General features: G+C 32.7%; 1 protein-coding gene across 1 annotated transcript in view; it reads right to left on the bottom strand.

Moving 5' to 3' along the window:
• Osi3 (Osiris 3) overlaps positions 1–20,455 on the bottom strand; it is a 35,213-nt gene extending 14,758 nt beyond the window's left edge. Inside the window, exon 1 of the mRNA XM_068769292.1 lies at positions 20,387–20,455. Coding sequence (XP_068625393.1) covers positions 20,387–20,455 — 69 coding nt within the window. The remainder of the gene's footprint in view (positions 1–20,386) is intronic.
• Between the last annotated feature and the right edge of the window lie 280 nt (positions 20,456–20,735).

The following is a 20,735-nucleotide window of genomic DNA, read 5'->3' on the forward strand; positions in this document are numbered from 1 at the left end:
TCCATGGATTTCAAATAGACTAGACTAGTTGGAAAGAATAATGTCGTCTCTTAACCTACGTGGTGGACGTCTTACGCTGTCTTTGCCAGTCTGGTGGTCTCCACAACCCAAAAACCCCAACGGCCATCAGTAATTTATTCATTGTTATCACTTACACAATTTCAACATATATTTTCAATTATATTAATAAGAGTACGTTTGATTTTTAGTACTATGGGTTTTACTATTAAAATAATATTGAATACTGTTTCATATAATGTACTTGTCGGCTTGCTTTTTTTCTGATGATGTTAATGATGTCAGCCCTAAGGCTTTTACAGCTTACTGAGCTTAGCTCCGTACTGAGTTTGCGGAGCGGAGTACTTGTCGGCTACCCTTATTCTGTTTCTATACTATGGTTATTTAATGGAATCAGGCGTTACCTCGCGGAAGTCCATCCTAAGTAAGAAAAGGACCAATATTTAACCACTTCCGAACATGCAGTGGTAGTCGTGCAATAAAGTGCACCGCCCGCCAGCCCGCTAATAAATGCATATGCGGCAAACAATTCAAATCACACAACCGCCACCGCCAAATTACTCAACACGTGTTTCACCCCTCCACGGACATCTTCAGGTAACTTCAGGTTACACCGATTAGTGCCAAACACAGAGTCTGGCAGAAGTGGTTAAGTATTGGTCCTTTTCTTACTTATACTATGGTTGTTTATAATTGTTACGACCTATAGGACTATAAAATTCCATGTGAATTAAAAATGATCAAAAATATAAATAAATATTTTCGCTTTTAACTTGGACACAATCTCATTAGTCACGGATTTCATAGCTCGCTTGTGGTTACGATACTGCGAAATTGAAATTTGGTCGAAGGAATTGTCATTCATTGTTAAAATTGTTTTATATTAAAAATTATTACTATCTACATCTCACATATTTGAACAATAAAATGATATATTAAGTTATAAAGAACAGAAGCAATAAGATATGTTGATGGTATATGAGAAACTCTGGAAGGCGATATACACTATCGATAAAATAGCAACTTATAGCAGCATCTTTTCAAATTCATACAAAGAATTAATTTTTTTGAAGACAAAAATTAATTAAGGAATATTAAGCAATAAACGAGAGACATAAAACAGGTATAAAACTGATAAAGTAAATGAAGACACTTAACATTGTAAAATATAATACCAGGTGCACAAATAAGTTAATTTCTAGTTTAAATGAGATCTTCAACTAAAAAATTATACAATCGGTTAAATTGACATAGATACAATTTCTTACAAGCCTCAATGGCAAACTTACAGTCAGAATCATGGAGATGGTCTTACTTGGAATTTCCCTATGAGATGAAATCGGGTATGAGAATAATATATACGTACAAAAGTAACAATATGACCCAGCAGATTGGTTTATTTAAGCGGCAGTAGGAAAGCCACATAGCAAACAGAACAAATGCCCTCTGGGTTCATAGAGTTTTGGAGTACCGATTTGAGTAGGACTTGAATCAATAAAGTAAACAGACCTTGATAAAGCTGTCGGAAGCTCGCTTCGAAGCGGTCGTAAAAGAAATTTATGAAGGAGATGTCCAGCCGTGAACGTTGAAGTTATACTGCTAAAATTATAATGACGATGCCATCCTGTACTTATTATATTTAACAACAAATACTTACAAAGAGTGTGAGTGTGAGTTTGACTCTGTGTTTGGCACTAATCGGTGTAACATTACGCCTGAAGATGCCCCGTGGAGGCGTAAAACACGTGTTGAGTGATTTAACAGTGGTAGTTGTGTAATTCGCATTTTTTGCCGCATGCGCATTTATCAGCGGGCTAGCGGGCGGTGCACTTATTGCACGACTACTACTGCATTGGCGGAAGTAGCTTAATATTGGTCCTTTCCTAAAACACTTACAAGTTGTGTGCACAAAATTGGCGTCTATTTTCATAATCTTTTATCATGTAAGCATGCTTCTTCATGTTTTGATTATTTTAAGAGTCACTATTGTCACTAGTGGACATATTTTACGTAATTATGATGTACCAAATAATATACCTGAAGAATAACCGAACTAATATATTTTTTAGTATCAAAGTTCGGGAAATGTAAGTGAAAGCAACACAATTACTAAAATCCATTAGAATAGAAAACATTGTATTAGAAACCTTTCTTACTAATTACCGAGGGGTATCGCGTTCTATATAACAAATGGACCGATAAAAAACAATTAACAGTTGTTAACAAGATCCGCTATAGCAACAGTGCAACACACATGTCTATTAAACGATATTAATCTATTATACGATGAAAGTATGTTGTGATAAAACCAATGTTCGTTATATATATTAGGGAAACAGTAACGTCATTTCTGTCGTCTTATTTTACAGAAAATCCGATTGATTTTTATCGCTCCGGCATTGCATACTAGATGGCAAAAGATTGTTGATAATGAATGCGAATATATAGATGATAATAAATAAAACTTGTTATAATACAGTCGTGTGAATTTAACTTACGAAAGCGACATTAACTTCTGATCCCACTAGTAAATTCAATCTAATTAGATGCACAAATTAAAATGAAAGATTTAAATCTAAATAGTAGTATTAGCCTAGTAAAAGATTAAGACTTGATGCAATGTTAGACTGGATGCAATGTTAAAATATATAATTCACTCTTTATGCATCAACTCTAAGCATGTGCTTTTCCGTGAAGCGTGCGGATATTTGATTACTCAGAAAAATCGAAAACCACTTCATTTACACGAACAAAACTTTTTTGTGTTAAACTTAAGTATATTTTGTATGATTATTTAAAAAAAAATAAAACGCTCCGGTAACACACTGTAAAGCACGTAAAAATACGTTTTCCGGACTACCACAACTCACAAATAAGTTTCCAGAGGATGTGCAACATCGTCCTCTGCATACCGTAACACTATACTACGATCGCCAATTCGCCCTCCATGGATACGTGCTCCTATAGATACCTTTGAAAGAGGCTTATGCTTTTTAGAGGGAGTCTATGGGCTGTGACGATGAAATCCAAAGATAATAGTAGAAAGCAACCTAAACAATACATACTCGTACATCTACATATATACATCAACAAACACATATTTTTAATGAAATTAAAAATATCCACAAATAATAAACATGTAAACAGTATTATATTCGACAAACATTTAACGGTTTTTTTTTACATTATTTGTTTATAATATTGGTATATTATTACTAAAACATCTACATGATTTATTAAGTATTTACGTAGTAGATACCAACACTAATTATTCCATATGTTTGCATAATAAAAGTCTTTCGTATCATTGCATTTGATGTGTTTGAATTTATGCTACTCGCCGATTTAGGCTTTGTACAGCTTAATCGAAATCGAGTCCGCGGAAACAGGAGATTCGCGTACTGAAAATTTATTTCGTACCAATCTACACAAAATTAGTTCGATTAAAAAATAAACTAACTAACTAACCTTTCCACGTTTTTAGTATTTTGTGTGTTTATTTCAAAATTTATGTATGTAAAAACAAATATGAATTTTATTTAATTAATTATTTCGACAAATGGTATTATAAATGTTTTTTACATTTTATTCATTCCGAAAGTTTCTTAGGAAGCATTCCTCATCGTCATTATCATTTCAAACTTAAGAGGTGTTAGATATTGCCCTCCTCCGTAGATCTAAAATAAGACCGGTTCCAAGCGACTTGCATTCAGACAACCAACCAGCTATTACTAGAAATGTAGCTTTGTTACTAAATATATTCACACACGAAATTATAATTTATAATAACTCCATCAATAAAAATATTTTAAAAGAACTAAAATAAAACTATTAGCAGATAAAAAAACAATATTGTAAATTTAAAAACCCAAATTGAAAATATAATTCTGAACATTTCATATGTAAAAATAAATATTTAAGTAAAAGATCGTAACACTAACGTCATACAAATATAAGATAAAATCTAAGTTTTATAGAAACTAATCTAATAAATCGATATATCAATCGTGAGAAAAATTAATTAAATCAGAAGCATTAATATTCGTTTACCTTCGTAGTTTTTTAATATATTTATTTAAAAATGATAGCTCTAAATTAACAAATCTTTTCTATAAAATTTTATTTACACACTAAATTAATGTATATAAAATTTTCGCATGTCTTAGATCACGTTAACACTTCATTAACACACGACGATACGATGGATGAAGAACAAGAAGATTAATTCGCGCATACGCATGTTTAACATCGCGCCGTTATTCATTTGAGACAGGTGATAAATTTAATCGTTTCAACGGTTCCATGCGGCAAGGAATGCGTGAACATCAATCATCAACATTAAGATTTCACTGTGCATGATTGCTTATACATTGTGTTCCGGAGAATTTTTTAAAAATGTTCTACAATTAGATACTTTAGTCACTTCATTATCATCATCATTTTATTCACTACTCGATAAAAGCTCCACACATAAGTATCCAATAGGGCTAATTTAAAGCGGCCTGCATCCAGCGTGTAATGTTATCAAGATCGTCTGTCCATCTTTTAGGTGGATGTTCTACGTCCTCACTCTAGAATCTTAAGGCCCCAGCTGCGATCTATTCTACACGCTATGTCAGTACCTTTCTTTGTCTACGGAATTCCTCATTCCTGCCTGTTACTCTCTCCATGGCTCGTGTACTATGAGCTTGCCAATGTAAACCGCAATGAGAGAAATCACTTTAGTAACTTCATCACCATCATCATATTATCAGCCAATACAAGCCCACTCAAAGACTTTAACCAAAGATTGTCACGGTGACATCACACAGTGACTTCCTGCGACCCAAACTATGTCGTCGGTCCACTTAGCGGGGAAGCTACCCATGCCCATGACCGCCGCTCAAGAACCTTTTGGCTCCAACAGCTATCAATTGTAGAAAAGATATGCTCCATGTACTGCCACTACAGACCAGCGATTCTTCGAGATACGTCGCTGACTCATTTATGATTTGTTTTTACAAGGAAATCTCAAAAATAGCCTTCTCCGTTGCTCTCTGGGTGATATTGAGCCATCTTATAAAGCCCACTGTAAGCAACCACGTGACGATTCCGTAAGTCATATCTGGCAACATACGATGGTACAAAGACTTCGTTAGAGATTGCGGTATTTTCGACTAAAAGATTTTCTAGAGCTTCCAGAACGCTGTGATTAAATTCGGCGAGTAATATTTTTCTGGAAGTTGGACTCACAAGCTAGACGGTTTGTTCCAGGTATATATAACCATCTACAATTTCGAGCATAGCACCTCCAACAGCTTCTTCAGTAGGCACGACATGGACATTAGTCAACTACGTCTTATCCAAACTTATAGGCTTACTAAGTTCAGAAATTCTACTTAAGTCACTAAACTAAGCTCGCGCCTAAATCTTTACGTCTTATCTATATTACTCTCAGTTTTCAGTGATTTCATGAAGAATATTCGTGTAAAGTTTGCAAAGTGTTTTTCAAATTCCTTTATCTACTGGCTTTAAATCTTTTCTATAAAATTTTACATCACATTGTCAAACATCATCTATTTAATAAAGATGTCTAGCACAGTTTAATTGGTCGCTTAAAGACATAGTTTATTATCAAAGATAAAGTTCGAGTGCATTGTTGTCGCAGTACTTAATTGGACGACTGCCTTGCCTCTGGTGTTCCAACTGCATTCTCTTTATAAATAAATAAGACATATTTTTTAGTCGATAAAGCGACTAATTAGTATGTCTTATTAGGTGTTTTTTGTGTACCCTACTTTTTATTCTAGAGGTTATGCATGAATCTTTATACACTCAATATATATTTTCAATAACTGACTCCTTCTAAAGATTTTTGATTTGTGAGGAACTAGTAATTACCAAAATTACAATGAGTTTTAATTAAATAGTACACTCTAGGAACTTACTACAGCATACTTTTAATACTTTACAAACTTTAAAAATTCTTTTTCAGCTATTACCTAAATACGTATATATCGCTAGTAGAGAATGGTGTCGTTTCTATCCAAGAACTAGATAATTCATATTTTTAGCGCTTTTTTCGTTAAGTAAATATATTTTAGATAGTTCAGTTAAGTCAAAATTTCAGTAATTATATTGACACGAGCCTTGAGGGTGTGCTCATGCTTATAATCCTAATCTTTTATATAATGTCACCATAATCTCAGAATGAGATACTTACTTGAAAAAACGCTGACTCTTAACTTGGGTTTATTTTTGAGTAGCTCTTGTTATTGGTGGCCTCTTGTGCATGCCCTGTCTTGGGTAGTTAGAGGAATTTTTCCAAATAATGTACTTACTTTCTAATTTTATTTTCTCGCTTTTCTTTCGTTCTTATCAATTTCTTTCACTCGTTTCTCTTTTTTCCCTCACATAATCATTCATTCCTTTTCATTCCATTACCATTCATATATCACCACTTTTAATTCACCATTTTTGTATTAATTTCTTTATCCGTATTTCTTACATTTCAGCTTTATATATTTTTTATTATTACAACTTCTGTCTATATCACAGTTTTTATTGCTAATTTCCTTACACAGATTTTTCTTGACTTTGACTATTGTTGCGTTTTGTTGTCTTTCATTACTCCACTTATCAGCTTCCTGAAATATTCCAGGAATGTCTGACAGCTTTCGTTTCGTTTAATTAAGGAGGCGTTGTTGTCTTACCTTTGCGTTAAGAAATTTTAAACTATAACTTTAAGAAATATTCTCAAGATGGGGTAAATAAATTCAAATTCCAAGAGACTTCCACAAACTATTTCACAATTACAATGTATATAATATTTAAGCTTTCCATAGGAAAATCAAATGAGTTTTGAACTAAAAAATGTCTCAATTTATTTATAACGGATAATTTACTGTGCAGTTGATTAAATCATTTAGTAAAAGCCATATTAAAATTATAAATTGGTGGAATTTTATCAACTTCATGATTTCAGACGCAAGATGTCCACTACTTGACATACGGATCCCTTATGAATTACGTATAGGATGAGTTGGAAGCATCTACATCCAGCGTATTTCGATTACCTTAATCACCTTGTTTTTACTTATATTTTGCTGAAGTCTAAACAATTTACTGTTTGCTAAAGGCAAGACCATCTGCAATAGCCACAGCTTTGTCGTGTAAGAAATTATTTGGCTCCTATAGAATATGTACAACTCAGGAGTCTTCATTTGGAACAGTAAGATTATTTTTCACGAGATAACACTGTTTGACCTTAGATATTGTCAGTACAGTTCATAGTATTAAAAAGAATATAAAAGTAAGAAATAGGTTAGCATCGTACTTCTTATGGAGATAAAGCCAATATGCGTTCTGTTTTTGTTTAGATCATTATTTTCTGTCAAAGAAAGCGATATATGCAGACATCTGGCGTTATTTATCACTGGATGAACTTTGAGTATATATTTTTCTAATCTAAGAACATTTTAGTGTAATTTATTAAAGGCAATATAGGCGAAATTTCATACTTAAGCCAATCTATTGAGAGCTGCTCACTCTAAGCTCCTTAGGCCGGGATAAAAAGCAGTTAAAGAACGAGCATCTGTACTGTTAAGCGAAGCGATAAAGTATTTTTTTTATTTTTTCAAAATCTAAATGGAGGATATATTAAGCCAGAAATAGACAGTTGGCTTATTATACCATTTTACACGAGAACTTTTAAAAAAATACTGATTTACATGTAATATCTATATATATATATAGTACATTACTCACAACATATTTCATATTATTCAAAATTAATATTATCTGCGCTTAAATAATTAACAAAGTAGATACTTTTACATACAAGCAACAAAATGCCGAAATTGCTGTGGAACTGAAGGGAAGAAACCCTGAAAAGGAGAAGAGAGTTACACCTGCACATAGACTGCCAAGATCTATGGAGAATGATTGTAGAAGAAACCAAGGCACCCAAGTGGTTGTACCAAAGGTAGACAAATAAATTATAAAAATACGGCCATTGCTATTTCAAGTATACATTCGTCACGTTGTTTTTTTTTTAAAAAAAACTCGGGATCTTTTCAAAGTAGCTAAATTAATATTGTTTCTATTCAAGGGATATTTTATATTTCCAATTGATATTTCTGTAAAGAAACTAAGAAACGGCTATCGCATCCAACAGTGTAGAAAAATAAATTACCTACAAGGTAAATTGTCCAAATTAATAAAATTGTTTTTAAAAAAAAATTATTTCGTACACACAACTTTTGTGAAATAACTTTTAAACATGAAATTATATTTCGTACGTGTTAATGCAGTTTTGTCATAAAACGTAGATTTACATCGGTTAGTAATAAAATAATGCGAATACTAAATTTGGATTATTTTATTTAATAATAATTCATATTCACTAGTAATTTGAGACAGCAGGAAGTAAGCATATGATATGTAAAAAATCCATTGCATCGTCAATGCGTTATCATGTCTGTTAGCATTAAAAAGTTAATTTTAAAAAAGATTTAATTCTCGCATTCTGGGCGAAAATTCACTCACCTCATTATCGACCTCACTTGAACATACGATTCCGATTAAAAGAATCGATATTAGAATCGAGCTCTTCATTTTATCGATAATAAAGTCCGCTATCACTTCACTAGCACTAAAGTGCTGTCACTTAATCGATTTTATAGTTACGTACACCGTCGCAGGTCTACAACTGGCGCACTTTAAGTTGTATATAGCAAATGCAGAAGTGCATCGAGTATTACTGTTTTATATGACATCGCTTCACTGAACACGCAGTGGGGTTGTACTTATTTAATATATGCTACACACCTGCTTTTCTTTATAGTATCGAATGGTTTTTACTCTAGAATTTTCATTTCATAGTGATTGAGATATCGATTTCTATTTGAACTGCGTATTAATAAATCAATCTTGTAAGTATAGTACAAGTTTAACGAGTTCAATGTGTAGTTACACTAAACACGTTTTAAAACTATATTCGATTGTATATGCCGAGAAAATAGAGTTTCTAGTTCTTCTCTTCAAATCCTCTTGTTTCATTAAATCGGTAGAATATCTATATATTTTCTTTTATGACTTTTCTTTATGTGACACAGTCTTCTGCATTTCTGGTGCTTTAACATCCTGTCCACCGCACGGCCCGGCTCCCTCTTGCTATCCGTTTCTTTATTTTGTTCCTTTTAGAATGACTTTTCCTAAATTTCACAACGGTATCCGCGGAATTTTAACGGAAACCAAAAATACTGATAAAGTTAACTTACTATTTATAAATAAATAATACAAAAACTCTCATAGAATATTTCTTCATATCACTTATAGCGGTGACATTAACAACTATGAATAAATAATAAAAAATAGGTAGACTTATCAGCTGCACTAAATTTAAGACTAGAATCAAAATGGAGCAAAAGAAACAAAATATTTATATGGTTTCATTATGTTGATGACTCTCTAAGTCATATTGATTTCCAATAAGACTGGTGGAAAACGGGTATTTTGTCAATTTTTTGGTTAGACTTTCTATGCTGCGCTCACTAGTCCATGGTCTGCTCTCCACCTTAAAGCTTGATTTCGAGGTTGAAATCGGCAAGAAAGTGAAACAGAAAAGAATCGCCACCCATATTTCAAAACAAGAGCAATAATTAAAATTAAAACCAATAAAAATATATACATCACCATACACCCGCATTGCATCGTCCCTGACTCAATCAAAGTTAAGAAGAAGGAGTACTAAAAAAATACAGAAAAAAGAGCCTTAAAGCTAAAGCGGCCTCGATAGGCTTCGCGGCTACTGCCACTTCAACTTGCTAACCCGCAAGGCTGTATCGATTATGTACCTTCATCTACAACATTTCTGGTTCGATTTCGAAGCATGGTCATCTCCATGGTTCTTCGGACGTCTGTAGGTTTACATATAGTTTAACCTTTTAAAGACAAAACTCAATTCAGATAACTAATATTTATATTTCACCTAAAAGCTTTATCTCGATACATCTTTATATTGATTAACGTATTAGTGCGTGAAACATATCAGTACTACAGCGACCAGCCTATTCACTACATTTGAAGATGCCCTCTTAACGCTGGGAACAATAACGCCGATTATTTCGTTTCATTGTCGTCAGCAAAATAAATGATCAAATAAAAAGCTTTGTTTGTATGAGTGGGATCTGTTTAAAGGACCTAGTGACCTAAACCGGCTGCATGACTTTCAAAGAGATTATTTATTGACGTTATATACAATTTCTAGAAGCTTTTATGTTGATAGGCGACGATGACGATGCGATAAATAAATTCATCAAAAAGGTAAATGTACGTTTCTCCAAAAGGCAGTGTTTAACTGAGTCAAAAAAAGTATAATCACAAATTGACGACACACCGTAGGAATACTGGCAGCCTTAAAAGAGAAGTTATTGTTGAAAAAAAAGGACAGGCAAACTTCATTAGCTATCCAATAAACTCGTTTAGTAGTATATCCTAATCTTGGGAGAAACAGAGTCGTTTATTCTATTAAATAATTTTTTCACGTACATGTTTTAATTTTTTTTCTCTCCTTGTATTCTTCACGATTTCATTCATTCGTCTTCACAATATTTACATTCTCCTTGCTTACATGTCTTTATAAACACATCACCTTCGTTCCCTTTCTTCTGCTCTCTAAATATTACAGTAGGTTACTTCTTTATGTCACAGTACAGTTTTTTATTTCTTATATATTTGGCATTTTTCTCCTTTTCGTCTATCTTACTTATTAGATTTTATATACTTTCATATTTTTTTTAAAATCCATTAGTTATAATCTTTAACATATTGCTTACATTTTAAAATTCTAAATTTTCCATTAGGCTCATTGAGTACCTTGCTTACGAATATTGCTTTATACGTTTATTCAATTATATTTAACAAGGGCACTGATATCATATATAAAATATCACGAGGTCAAATACATCAAAAACAAAAAATACACAATTCATATTGATCGATGTAGAAACGCGGCGGTCATGATAACACTAGAAGAAAAGATAAAACCCCGTGGAACGCGTGCATGGACAAACGTGCTTAGCTATTAGTTAGTAAAAGCGCAACCAAATTCTCGCTATTTGTCAATATAAGATTCCAGTAATAAGTGCTGGTCGATTTTCATATATCCAAAAGCTAAGCTTAGATATGTAAGAAACAATCCGCATTGAAATATATGTTACTATACTGCAGGAGTCATATGATATATGAAAATGTCTGACTTTACGATAAATATTCGTAATATAGTGCCATTAGATGTCTCGTAGGTAGGCGTTCCAGTAAATGGACCGACGACAGTTTTACAGATTGTCACGGAAAGTCGCTAGATGACGTTAGCACATGGCCTTTCAGCGGGAGATTTTCGGATTTCGCGATTTAAAAAAAATAAAACTAAGTTGATACTTGCATTTGATACTTCATACTTGAACACGGACACAGGCGATTTGCAATCGATCATTTGGTAAACATGAATTTACAAGATTGATGCTACAGACTAATCATATAACGTAAAGAAGGATTAAAATTTTCTTGTGATTTATTTCTCGTGTATTGTTTTGCATAAAGGCCCATTACGAATTAAAAAAAAAATAATCTAATCCTAAATTCCCTCTCGTGTTACATGTAAATGCACAAAGAAGAATCCCTGTGCGACAATTGAGCTTTCGTATACAACATCATTCTATAAGCGCGAAATCAAATTAGGTTAAGGGACAAAACTTGTAAACAAATAAATTTGAAGCCAAAGCTTGCATAAGCACCCGTAATTCCCCCTAACTAATGACATAATTGCTGGCATAAAATTTTATACCCCGTCCTTGCTTCAATAAACATAAACCAGTGGAAACAGTGCGAAGATAAATTGTTTATGTTACGATGTCTTCGGTTTCTTGATATAATTTATTTTTACGTCACTTTATGACGACTGACTCCTACAAATTCTGTAGGAGAATACTAGATCCAGGCTATTTCCTACCGGTCCTACTGGAAATCTTCGGAGGCGTATGTTCTGCAGCGAATGTCTTACGATTGAAATGATGATATCACCTCATGTGCGCAGCAATTAAGAAAAGTTTGTGGTACGAAACCCTCTGATTGAATCATGGTTACATTTGCGCTCAAAACCATGTTACTATATATACCTTATAAAAGAACACAGTAATAACTAATAAACTAATTATTGTTTTGTGGCACTCATTGGCGCAAAAAAGATCTGAATAAACATGTAGTTTTTATTTTAATAAATAATCTGAATACAAATCGGATGGACTCCGAAAAAGCTCCGAAACATATTCCCATCCATAATACCGCAATGCCTACAGATGAAATTCTTTGAGTGTGTGTTGCCAGTGATGACTTACGGATGCGAGAAGTAGTCGATTATAATGAGCATTGATCGGGGTTTTAATGCGGGATCGAGTCAGAAATGAGTATGTTCAAACCAAAGACGTAATGACGAAGAATTGCTCATTTGCTCATTTAAAGTAGCATTGGACGGGGCACATCTCTCGTGCAACCGATGATCGGTGGGGCGGAAAGATTTACAAGTGCCAATCACGTATTCACTATGATGTAGCCAAAGTCGCAGAAAGTCGTCTGATGGGGGGGTGTAGGACTATACATCTTTGGGGGAGGAGGCCTTGCAATGGGCATCGGATAGCTGATATGACGACAATAAGTAAAATAGCTTTAATAGAAGTACGACTGTCACCTACTAAGGTATGTGAGCCATAACGGTAGAGGCAGACAAACTAAAAATAAAGTCTGGGTCTTCTCAAGTACGTTAGATACTGAAAAGCATTTATGAGTAAACATTAATCAAAAATTTAAACATTACTAAAAATTCCATTTGATTATGTAAGCGATGATAAAATAATGAGGTGAATACGTTCATAAAATGAAAACTCTTTTTTTAATTTACCATATCAATTCCATCCCTTTTCAAGTAATCCCCGCCCAAGAAAAAGCACTTTAGCGAAAGTTTTTTTTCTATCAAATCAATCGGAATGGTCTTTTTCCGGTACAGCCTTCGAGATCTTCGTTTCCATTTTTATGTCTTGCATCGTTTCAAAATGGCGCCACCGCATTGTCCTTTTGAGTTTAATGCATATCCAAAAGTCACTAATCAAACAAATACGGTGGTTACTGAACGATATGAGACGAATTTTTCTCGATTCTTTTCAAAAAAGTTTGCGAATTTGGTACCAATAGAAACTTGATGCGTTTGACACATAAAACTTTATACAAAATGTTTTGAACTGACCCAAATGATATTCCAACTTTTGACAAAATGATGCTTGGCAAATGCTGTAGACAGACCTGCAATCTAAGGTATATACCTGCCTTCCTAATGCCCGCGAGTTTTAAATGACAAGATCACAGTAGTAAATTGCTTTAAATAAAGTACAAATTATATTGATGACTATAAAAATTCCGCTTAGTTATTTATATACTCTACTCAAATTAAGACGCGTAAGGCACCGTCATAGCTTCATTTTAAGATAAGGGACTTCATGGTACAATGTTAGAGCTTCTCACCAGCAAACAAAGACATGGATGTTGCAGAAAGTTATTCTGGCCATATATTCTGGACCCTGGGCGCGATCTAATGCTACTCGCATCTTTATAATAAGGGGTTGAAACGCTACTGAAATGTAGTAGTAGTAGTGAAATACAGTAATGTAGTATTCGAAAGATTTTCATGGTTTTAAATACTAACTATTCTTAATAAACTTTATTATAGAAAGACAGTGAAGTTTAACATTAGAATCATCTAAAACGGCTTAAGTATCAAGAAACTTGTTATTAATGTTCATTCCATATTTTTACATAATAAATCTTCTATCTTATACGTGTACATTTGTTATATTTACTGAGAAAAGTTAAATGTAATACATTCAAATTGGCGTTGTGGTGTTTTCAACAGTGTTTTTAAATTCTGCGTCACTGTTTTATGGTTACACTTTAGATTTAAAAATAGAACGCAACATTGCCATTTATAATACAAACACTCGATATTAAAGTGTTATAGTACTCACGGACCATTAGTGCTGTGTACTTAGCAGGCTTCTGTCGATACAAGTTTACAAGTTTTTTTTTCAAACAACAAAGAATCGAGTGCAAATGATTCATTACAATTTTCATGAACTTCAAATATTGCTCTGCTTTGTGCCATTCATAGCACAAAATATATTACTCTCATTTTTATTACATATACACAGATACACACATGTATATATATGTTATATACAGTAAATAACATTTATATATATAGTAAATAATAGGAAATATTAACTAAGCATTATTAAATGTCTTCATAAAAAATATCACGTCTCGGGATATATTCGTCAGCCTCTTGGCGCCTATATTACAATATAGACTTAACCATCAGATCAGTTTATAAGGCAGTAATTGATGTCAATAATATATATAATACATCGTATGTTTATTATTAAAGAATGTCGAAAAATAAATTAAAAATGTGAAGATTTAGTGTAAAATAAACGTTACGTAAAAAAACCTAATAATACTTGAAATATTTTTAGACCATAAGTTAGATATCTGGTATACAACTTAATGACATGTGAAATTGGACATCTATAGCCTTTATGCATATCAACTTTAAATATGACTTACATAAAACGAACTTTTTCGCGAGTTTTCACCTAGAGATAATTATCATTTAATAACATTTGATCATACATCTGATTACACACGGTGGAACCGCGTATTACGTTAATCGCTAAGCTATGAACGATTACCCAAGTTAACGGTCAATGAAATCAAGGATTCTATTCATGCCAATAAAAGTAATGTTATTAAAAGTAAAATGTTTACCACGCTTAGAAAATGTACGTGTCGCAATATTAGAGGTAGAAAAATCGGATACGCGAATATATGCCTTGTGCCACCGTACACTCTTTCGGAATAATCCAGTAGTGAAAGCTCTTATAGAAAGCTTTTACATGTAACTTAGCTCAAAGGATTTCTCCGAAACCTCGGTTGGGACCATTACATATGTTATCTAAAATATTACTGGATTAAAAGGCCGCTGCCACTGGGAGCCCTAAAAATTTTCTACCTTAAAAGAGTTATAGGCTAGACAGTATCTTTGCCATCTACAAATGCCTTTGGGCAACAGTGACAGTCTGGCCAAAAAAAAAGAAAAGGTCCCGAGGTCTTAGATCTTTAAATCTTAAATGCATAATGATGAAAAACTGCAACATACCACTTTGAATACAATAGTGTACAGTAAATGCATTGTGTTGTATATCTGCAACATAAGGTTATTCTAATAAATAAGTATAAAAAATAATACATATATTTATTTATATTTTTCTCTGCATTGTAGTGTACTTATCTGCAAGATATATATCTGTTTAAAGTATAAATAAAAGTCATGCATAGCAGAATACCCAAAAAGGGACTGCACGTTTGGCTGACACTCAATAGTAATTTGAAAAGTGCTTGCATTTGAAGATAAAGTGACTAAGGAACTCCTGAAAGGCTTTTACTTAGGATGATCGGGAGTTTTCTTCTCGTATACGCACTTAGCCGTATTCACCGGCATTGTCGTTGAATGCCCCTGGCTACATAAAAGTCAAAGTCAAAATTATAACTGTTTAATAATATGAGATCATTAAAATTAGTTTTAAGCAACAGCTTAAAATATTACAACAATGTTTTATAAATATAAAAAACATTTACAGCAAATTTTTGCAGTAGACTTAATTTATTTTAAGTGCAATAAAAAAGAAAACGATTTTTTTTCTTGTAATTACTTTTGTTCTCGCTTTAATAAAAAAAATATATTACTATTATAATCAAGCCTCATATGAAGAGACGTGTTCCCAATATCGGTATACGAAAACGTAAAACATATCTTGTGAAACTAATTTTACCGCTACTGCTAATCATATTAAACTACTTTTATTTTTATTATAAATATAATATTGTAAGTAATATACAAACGAATTTCTTGTGAAGAAATATATACTTAAATAATAATATACCAAATAATTATTACGTGCTAATACTCAAAAACCATGTTAAAAAGAAATACAAATTACTTTTATTATTGTTAAACATTCGTCGTTTCGACCTATGGACGCCCACTGCAAAGCATTCTCCAAAGATATCTATGATATTTACCATGATCGCCACGCTTGGCAGATGGGTTGGCGGTCGCAGTGTGGTATTACTGTTCACAGAGAATGCTGCTACGCGTCTTCTGGAAACTTGTTTTCGAGCAGTAGCAATCATTTAAAGTTTATACTCAAAATGTGAATTATATAAAATTTTATCCCGAGAATCAAACCTGCGACCTACGCTCGCAAGTATCGGTCATCTATCGCGGGGTAAAAGAAGTTTGAAGTGCTGAATGTATAACTCATTTGCTGCCAATTATTGTACATAGGGTGTACCCCTATCCGAAAATGAATGGTTTTAGAAATAATAAATGACTTGTAATGATAAGATAATATAGTTAGAAAAAGTGTTATCATCTTAATTTCACATATACGTGTAATTGGAAATAGATATAAAAGCCAAAAACTTTTTTCTGACAATTGAACTGTATTTTAAACTCTTTGAAGCCTTTACACCTTAAATTAATCAACCTGCATATTACTCTGAAAGAAGTGTGTATAATAATTGTGCTCTGTATTATTATCTACAAATATTTATTTATTGGCAGTGTAACACTGAGACATTGCACTATCTGTTCATTAACCGTTATATGAATTTTAAAGAAAAGTAAAATAAACTAGCAGGAAAAAAATATGTGGTAATTCCGTCAATTTAAAAAAAAAACATTCAGTATTTAAAAAGAGTTGTTATAAATGTAAAAAGACAACGTGCGTACACATATGTCAACGTCATTTGAAAATAGAATATAAAACAGATCTTAATATACATACCGTAATAAAAATAAATGTAATTATGAAGGAGAGTCGATACGTCCACACATGGCACATGAATATTTAACATCGGCATTACAGCGGAGAAAATTTAATAGAAAAAAAAAACACTTTCGAACCATCGACGGTCTAGTTAGTAGACGATGTGGAAAGTATCCTACACGGCATCATTGTCACGCGAAATGGAATACCGACGATTGCAATTATCGCCGAATTATGTATACGCCAGAATAAACATGAGCATAGTAGCGGGCTTATGACGACGGCGAAAAAAAAATGATTTTTTTTCTTAATCTTAATTAACGAACATGCCAATTTTTAAAAATAAATCGAATACAGTTTCAAAAATCACGAGATCTTTTTATTCATTACGATTCTAATTACATTTATGAATATTGATATGTATAAATAATAATTATTAAAAAGCTTGTGTGAGAACCCGCATAGAACGTAGTGCATTCTATACGAGTTACACGAATAATACCGCGACTGCTGAAAAAATATGGAGCAAAAATTATATTTCCGGCATACTCTCCATAAAGAAAAGGGGCCACGTATAGTGCTCGGCGCTAGCGATTATCGTTACAGATTTAAGGAGTATTTAATGGAATCAATCGTTACCTTGCGGAAGTCCATCCTAAGTAAGAAAAAGACCAATATTTGGCATCAAATATGTAATATATAATGAGTAATTTGGCGGTGGCGGTTGTGTGATTCGCATTGTTTGCCACATACGCATTTATCTGGGCTGGCGGGCGGTGCACTTTGTTGCATGACTGTCACTACATGTGCGGAAGTGGCTAAATATTGGTCCTTTTCTTACTTAGGTTTAAGGAGGTCTTACAATACTTTGTCGTCAAACTCCGCCAACCAGACTCCTCCTCATTTTACACGAACAAATTTTAAATGAACCTACCAATCCTGCTATCGCAGCCGGTCCCTGCAATCAGCTAATGTTCGTCTTGGTGCTAAAGAGAGATTTAGCTGTATGTAGATTAAGTGTTGTACCTTCTTACTAACCGAAGACTTGAGCTCTATCAGGAATTAGTGCACCAATACATGTATACACACGAGCTGATTTGTTATAGGTGTTAAAATTTAAAAGGGTAAAACTCTCTTTAAGTAGTTTAAACTCTTCTATCACAAAACATCTTTAAATATTTTACTCCTAACTCAGATTAGTTATATTTTTTTTTCTATTGTAATGCATCAGGCCAATAACTTCTGACAGTACAAAGTAAGGAGAGACAAATATTAAACAATAGTTAATTTTAATACGTATTTATTCTAATTTTGAAAAAGCTTTTTCTTACTGCATTATCATTACGTTATATATTATTTAGGAAATCATTGATATTTAGATAAAGTGTGCCATAGATAAATTCATTTGTGTCAACTGTTAGACGCCCAATACCGCGTATGCCTCCCCCATATACCATATACAGAAAATGAGTTATACCACCTTTATCGTACTTACCTACCCCTTTAAATCTTTCTCAACTCTAACGAATCATTCTGTATACTTGCATCACACTCGTATTATGATTTGTGTATACGTATAATTCAATATATATATAATATATATAAGTCAATTAGCATCAAAAACATTAAGTACCGTAGCTTCTTTCCGAGGCAGGCCTTTGGTCCAAACAGAACAGTGTAAACATACAACACTCATTGCAACTTACAATATTTTAAGTAAAAACTGCGTACCTCATAATTTATCCATCCGACCTGTAATTGCAGTATACATTACAATCGCTATAAATATCTGTATTAGATTCAACGATCATTGTGGAAAACCAACTACCCATAAAGTTTTGAAAGATGATATTATATGAACGCTTGTCCTTAATAACTTATGAGACAGATACACGGTTTTAAATTTACATTTAACAATGACATAAACATGTTTATTAGTAATAAAAAACATACCATTACATAAAAAAAAAATATTTTATTACTATTTATGTTATAAATATTCAAAAACAAATTAAAAAATAGTTGATAAATAAAAATGTTTTTCTTTCCTACAGAAGTCTTGGATATCGTCGCCTGAAATAGAAATTCTTTGATTAATTAGTCCTGAATTTATTTTTAAAAACATTGTTTATTTTCTCGAGAAATTCGCAACGAGAAAATAAAATTTGCAAGAATATTTATTTTTAACATAGCATTAGATAAACAATTATCAATGTTTTTGTTTGAACGCCTGCTAAAATAAAACGAGCAAATATTCGTTGAAAATTCTTTGTTTTACGTCTCCAAATATTTATAATAAATCTTCATTTTTTTTATTATGTTTACTTAAATCTCCTTCATAAGGGCATCCGAATAGCTATCTCCTTAGCTCTCTGCTGCTCAACAATGTTAAGGAAATAGGTAATTAGCTTTTGAATATATAACTAAAAGTAGCTTTGTTTTATGTCTTTACAGAAGAATTTATAAGGATATCTTATTGTGATGAGTTATGTTATATATGTTTAATAAATAAATGATTGATATTCAATGTGATTGATTGTACAAACTCTAATTAAAAAATCCTAAATAGATAGTAAATACAAAATAGGACAAAAAAACATTTTTGGACTTAGATAATCTTATAATCTCTGTCTATAGCCACATACATAAATATTTAACTCTATCATAATTTAAATATATATAATACGGTTACCATGAAGTACCATGCGTGTCCACCGCGCTATAGGCCGAGAGAGCGAATACAGTTCTCGGGGCTGACGGCCCGCGCAGCAGATTTACAGATTATACCACCTTTCAATACTTTATCGTCCATCCAGACCGAACTGAATTCCCTCCCTGTTTTTTAAATTTTTAAAATGGTTCTGCCAAGTTTGCATTAGTGGCCCGTTTCAAAAATTTGAAACTTGGAAATGTTGAGATACTTTCAGTACTTCATGAGAGTTACTGTTTACATGCTTGTATAAAGAACAATGCTGGAGACAGATAGAACAAAATGTTTCAACTCATTGTAAAACATTTAAGGCATTTAAGGAAACCTTTTGTTTCTGTAACTCTTGCCACTTAAAACTTCAATAAATTGCTTTCCAACTTTGTCGGACCAAGTTAAATGTAAAATAAGCATAATAAAAAGGAAAAGTTTTACTGTGCAGTCATAATGGCTCTTGAAACAAAGCAACAAAGTCGAAAATAACTTTTTTTGTTATACATAATCGAATCACTTGTTGGGGTTTGCAGATGTCTCGCAAAGTATAGTTAGACATGTATTAGTAGTTGTTTGAGTAAAAGGATATTACTTAAAAACGGATATTTATTATAATTTTTATAGCGTTATAAATTAAATGATTCTATTATTTACATTTAAAAAATTGTATTTGAACAGCTTCTTGGAATATTATTATTCGGAGGTTTTAAGATAATTTGTTCAGAATCGTCATCATCATCATCATCATCACCATCACCATCATCACCATCACCATCATAATCATCACCGCCACCACCACCACCATCATCATAATCATCATTTCAGACGTAGGACTTCCAATGCTTGACATAAACCTGCAATAGAACTGGTTGGAAGCGGTCTAAATCCAACTTCCTCTGACTACCTTTATAAAGTTATTTATCTGTCTTATGAGATGTCCAACGCTGTGCTAGGAGGTCCGTGTTCTCGATACCATAATATTAAGGCTCTACCTGCAAGCCTTCCTGCGCTACGTGGCCGTCCCATTGCAACATTACCTTGGTGATGTTAAATTGTAATCAAAATATTAATTTATAAATATCTTGAGTACGATCATGCCA

The sequence above is a fragment of the Battus philenor genome, unplaced genomic scaffold, assembly GCF_028537555.1.
Source record: "Battus philenor isolate CCGP_79_NKW_IND1 unplaced genomic scaffold, ilBatPhil1.0.hap1 SCAF_28, whole genome shotgun sequence".
In the NCBI taxonomy this organism is placed as follows: Eukaryota; Metazoa; Arthropoda; class Insecta; order Lepidoptera; family Papilionidae; genus Battus; species Battus philenor.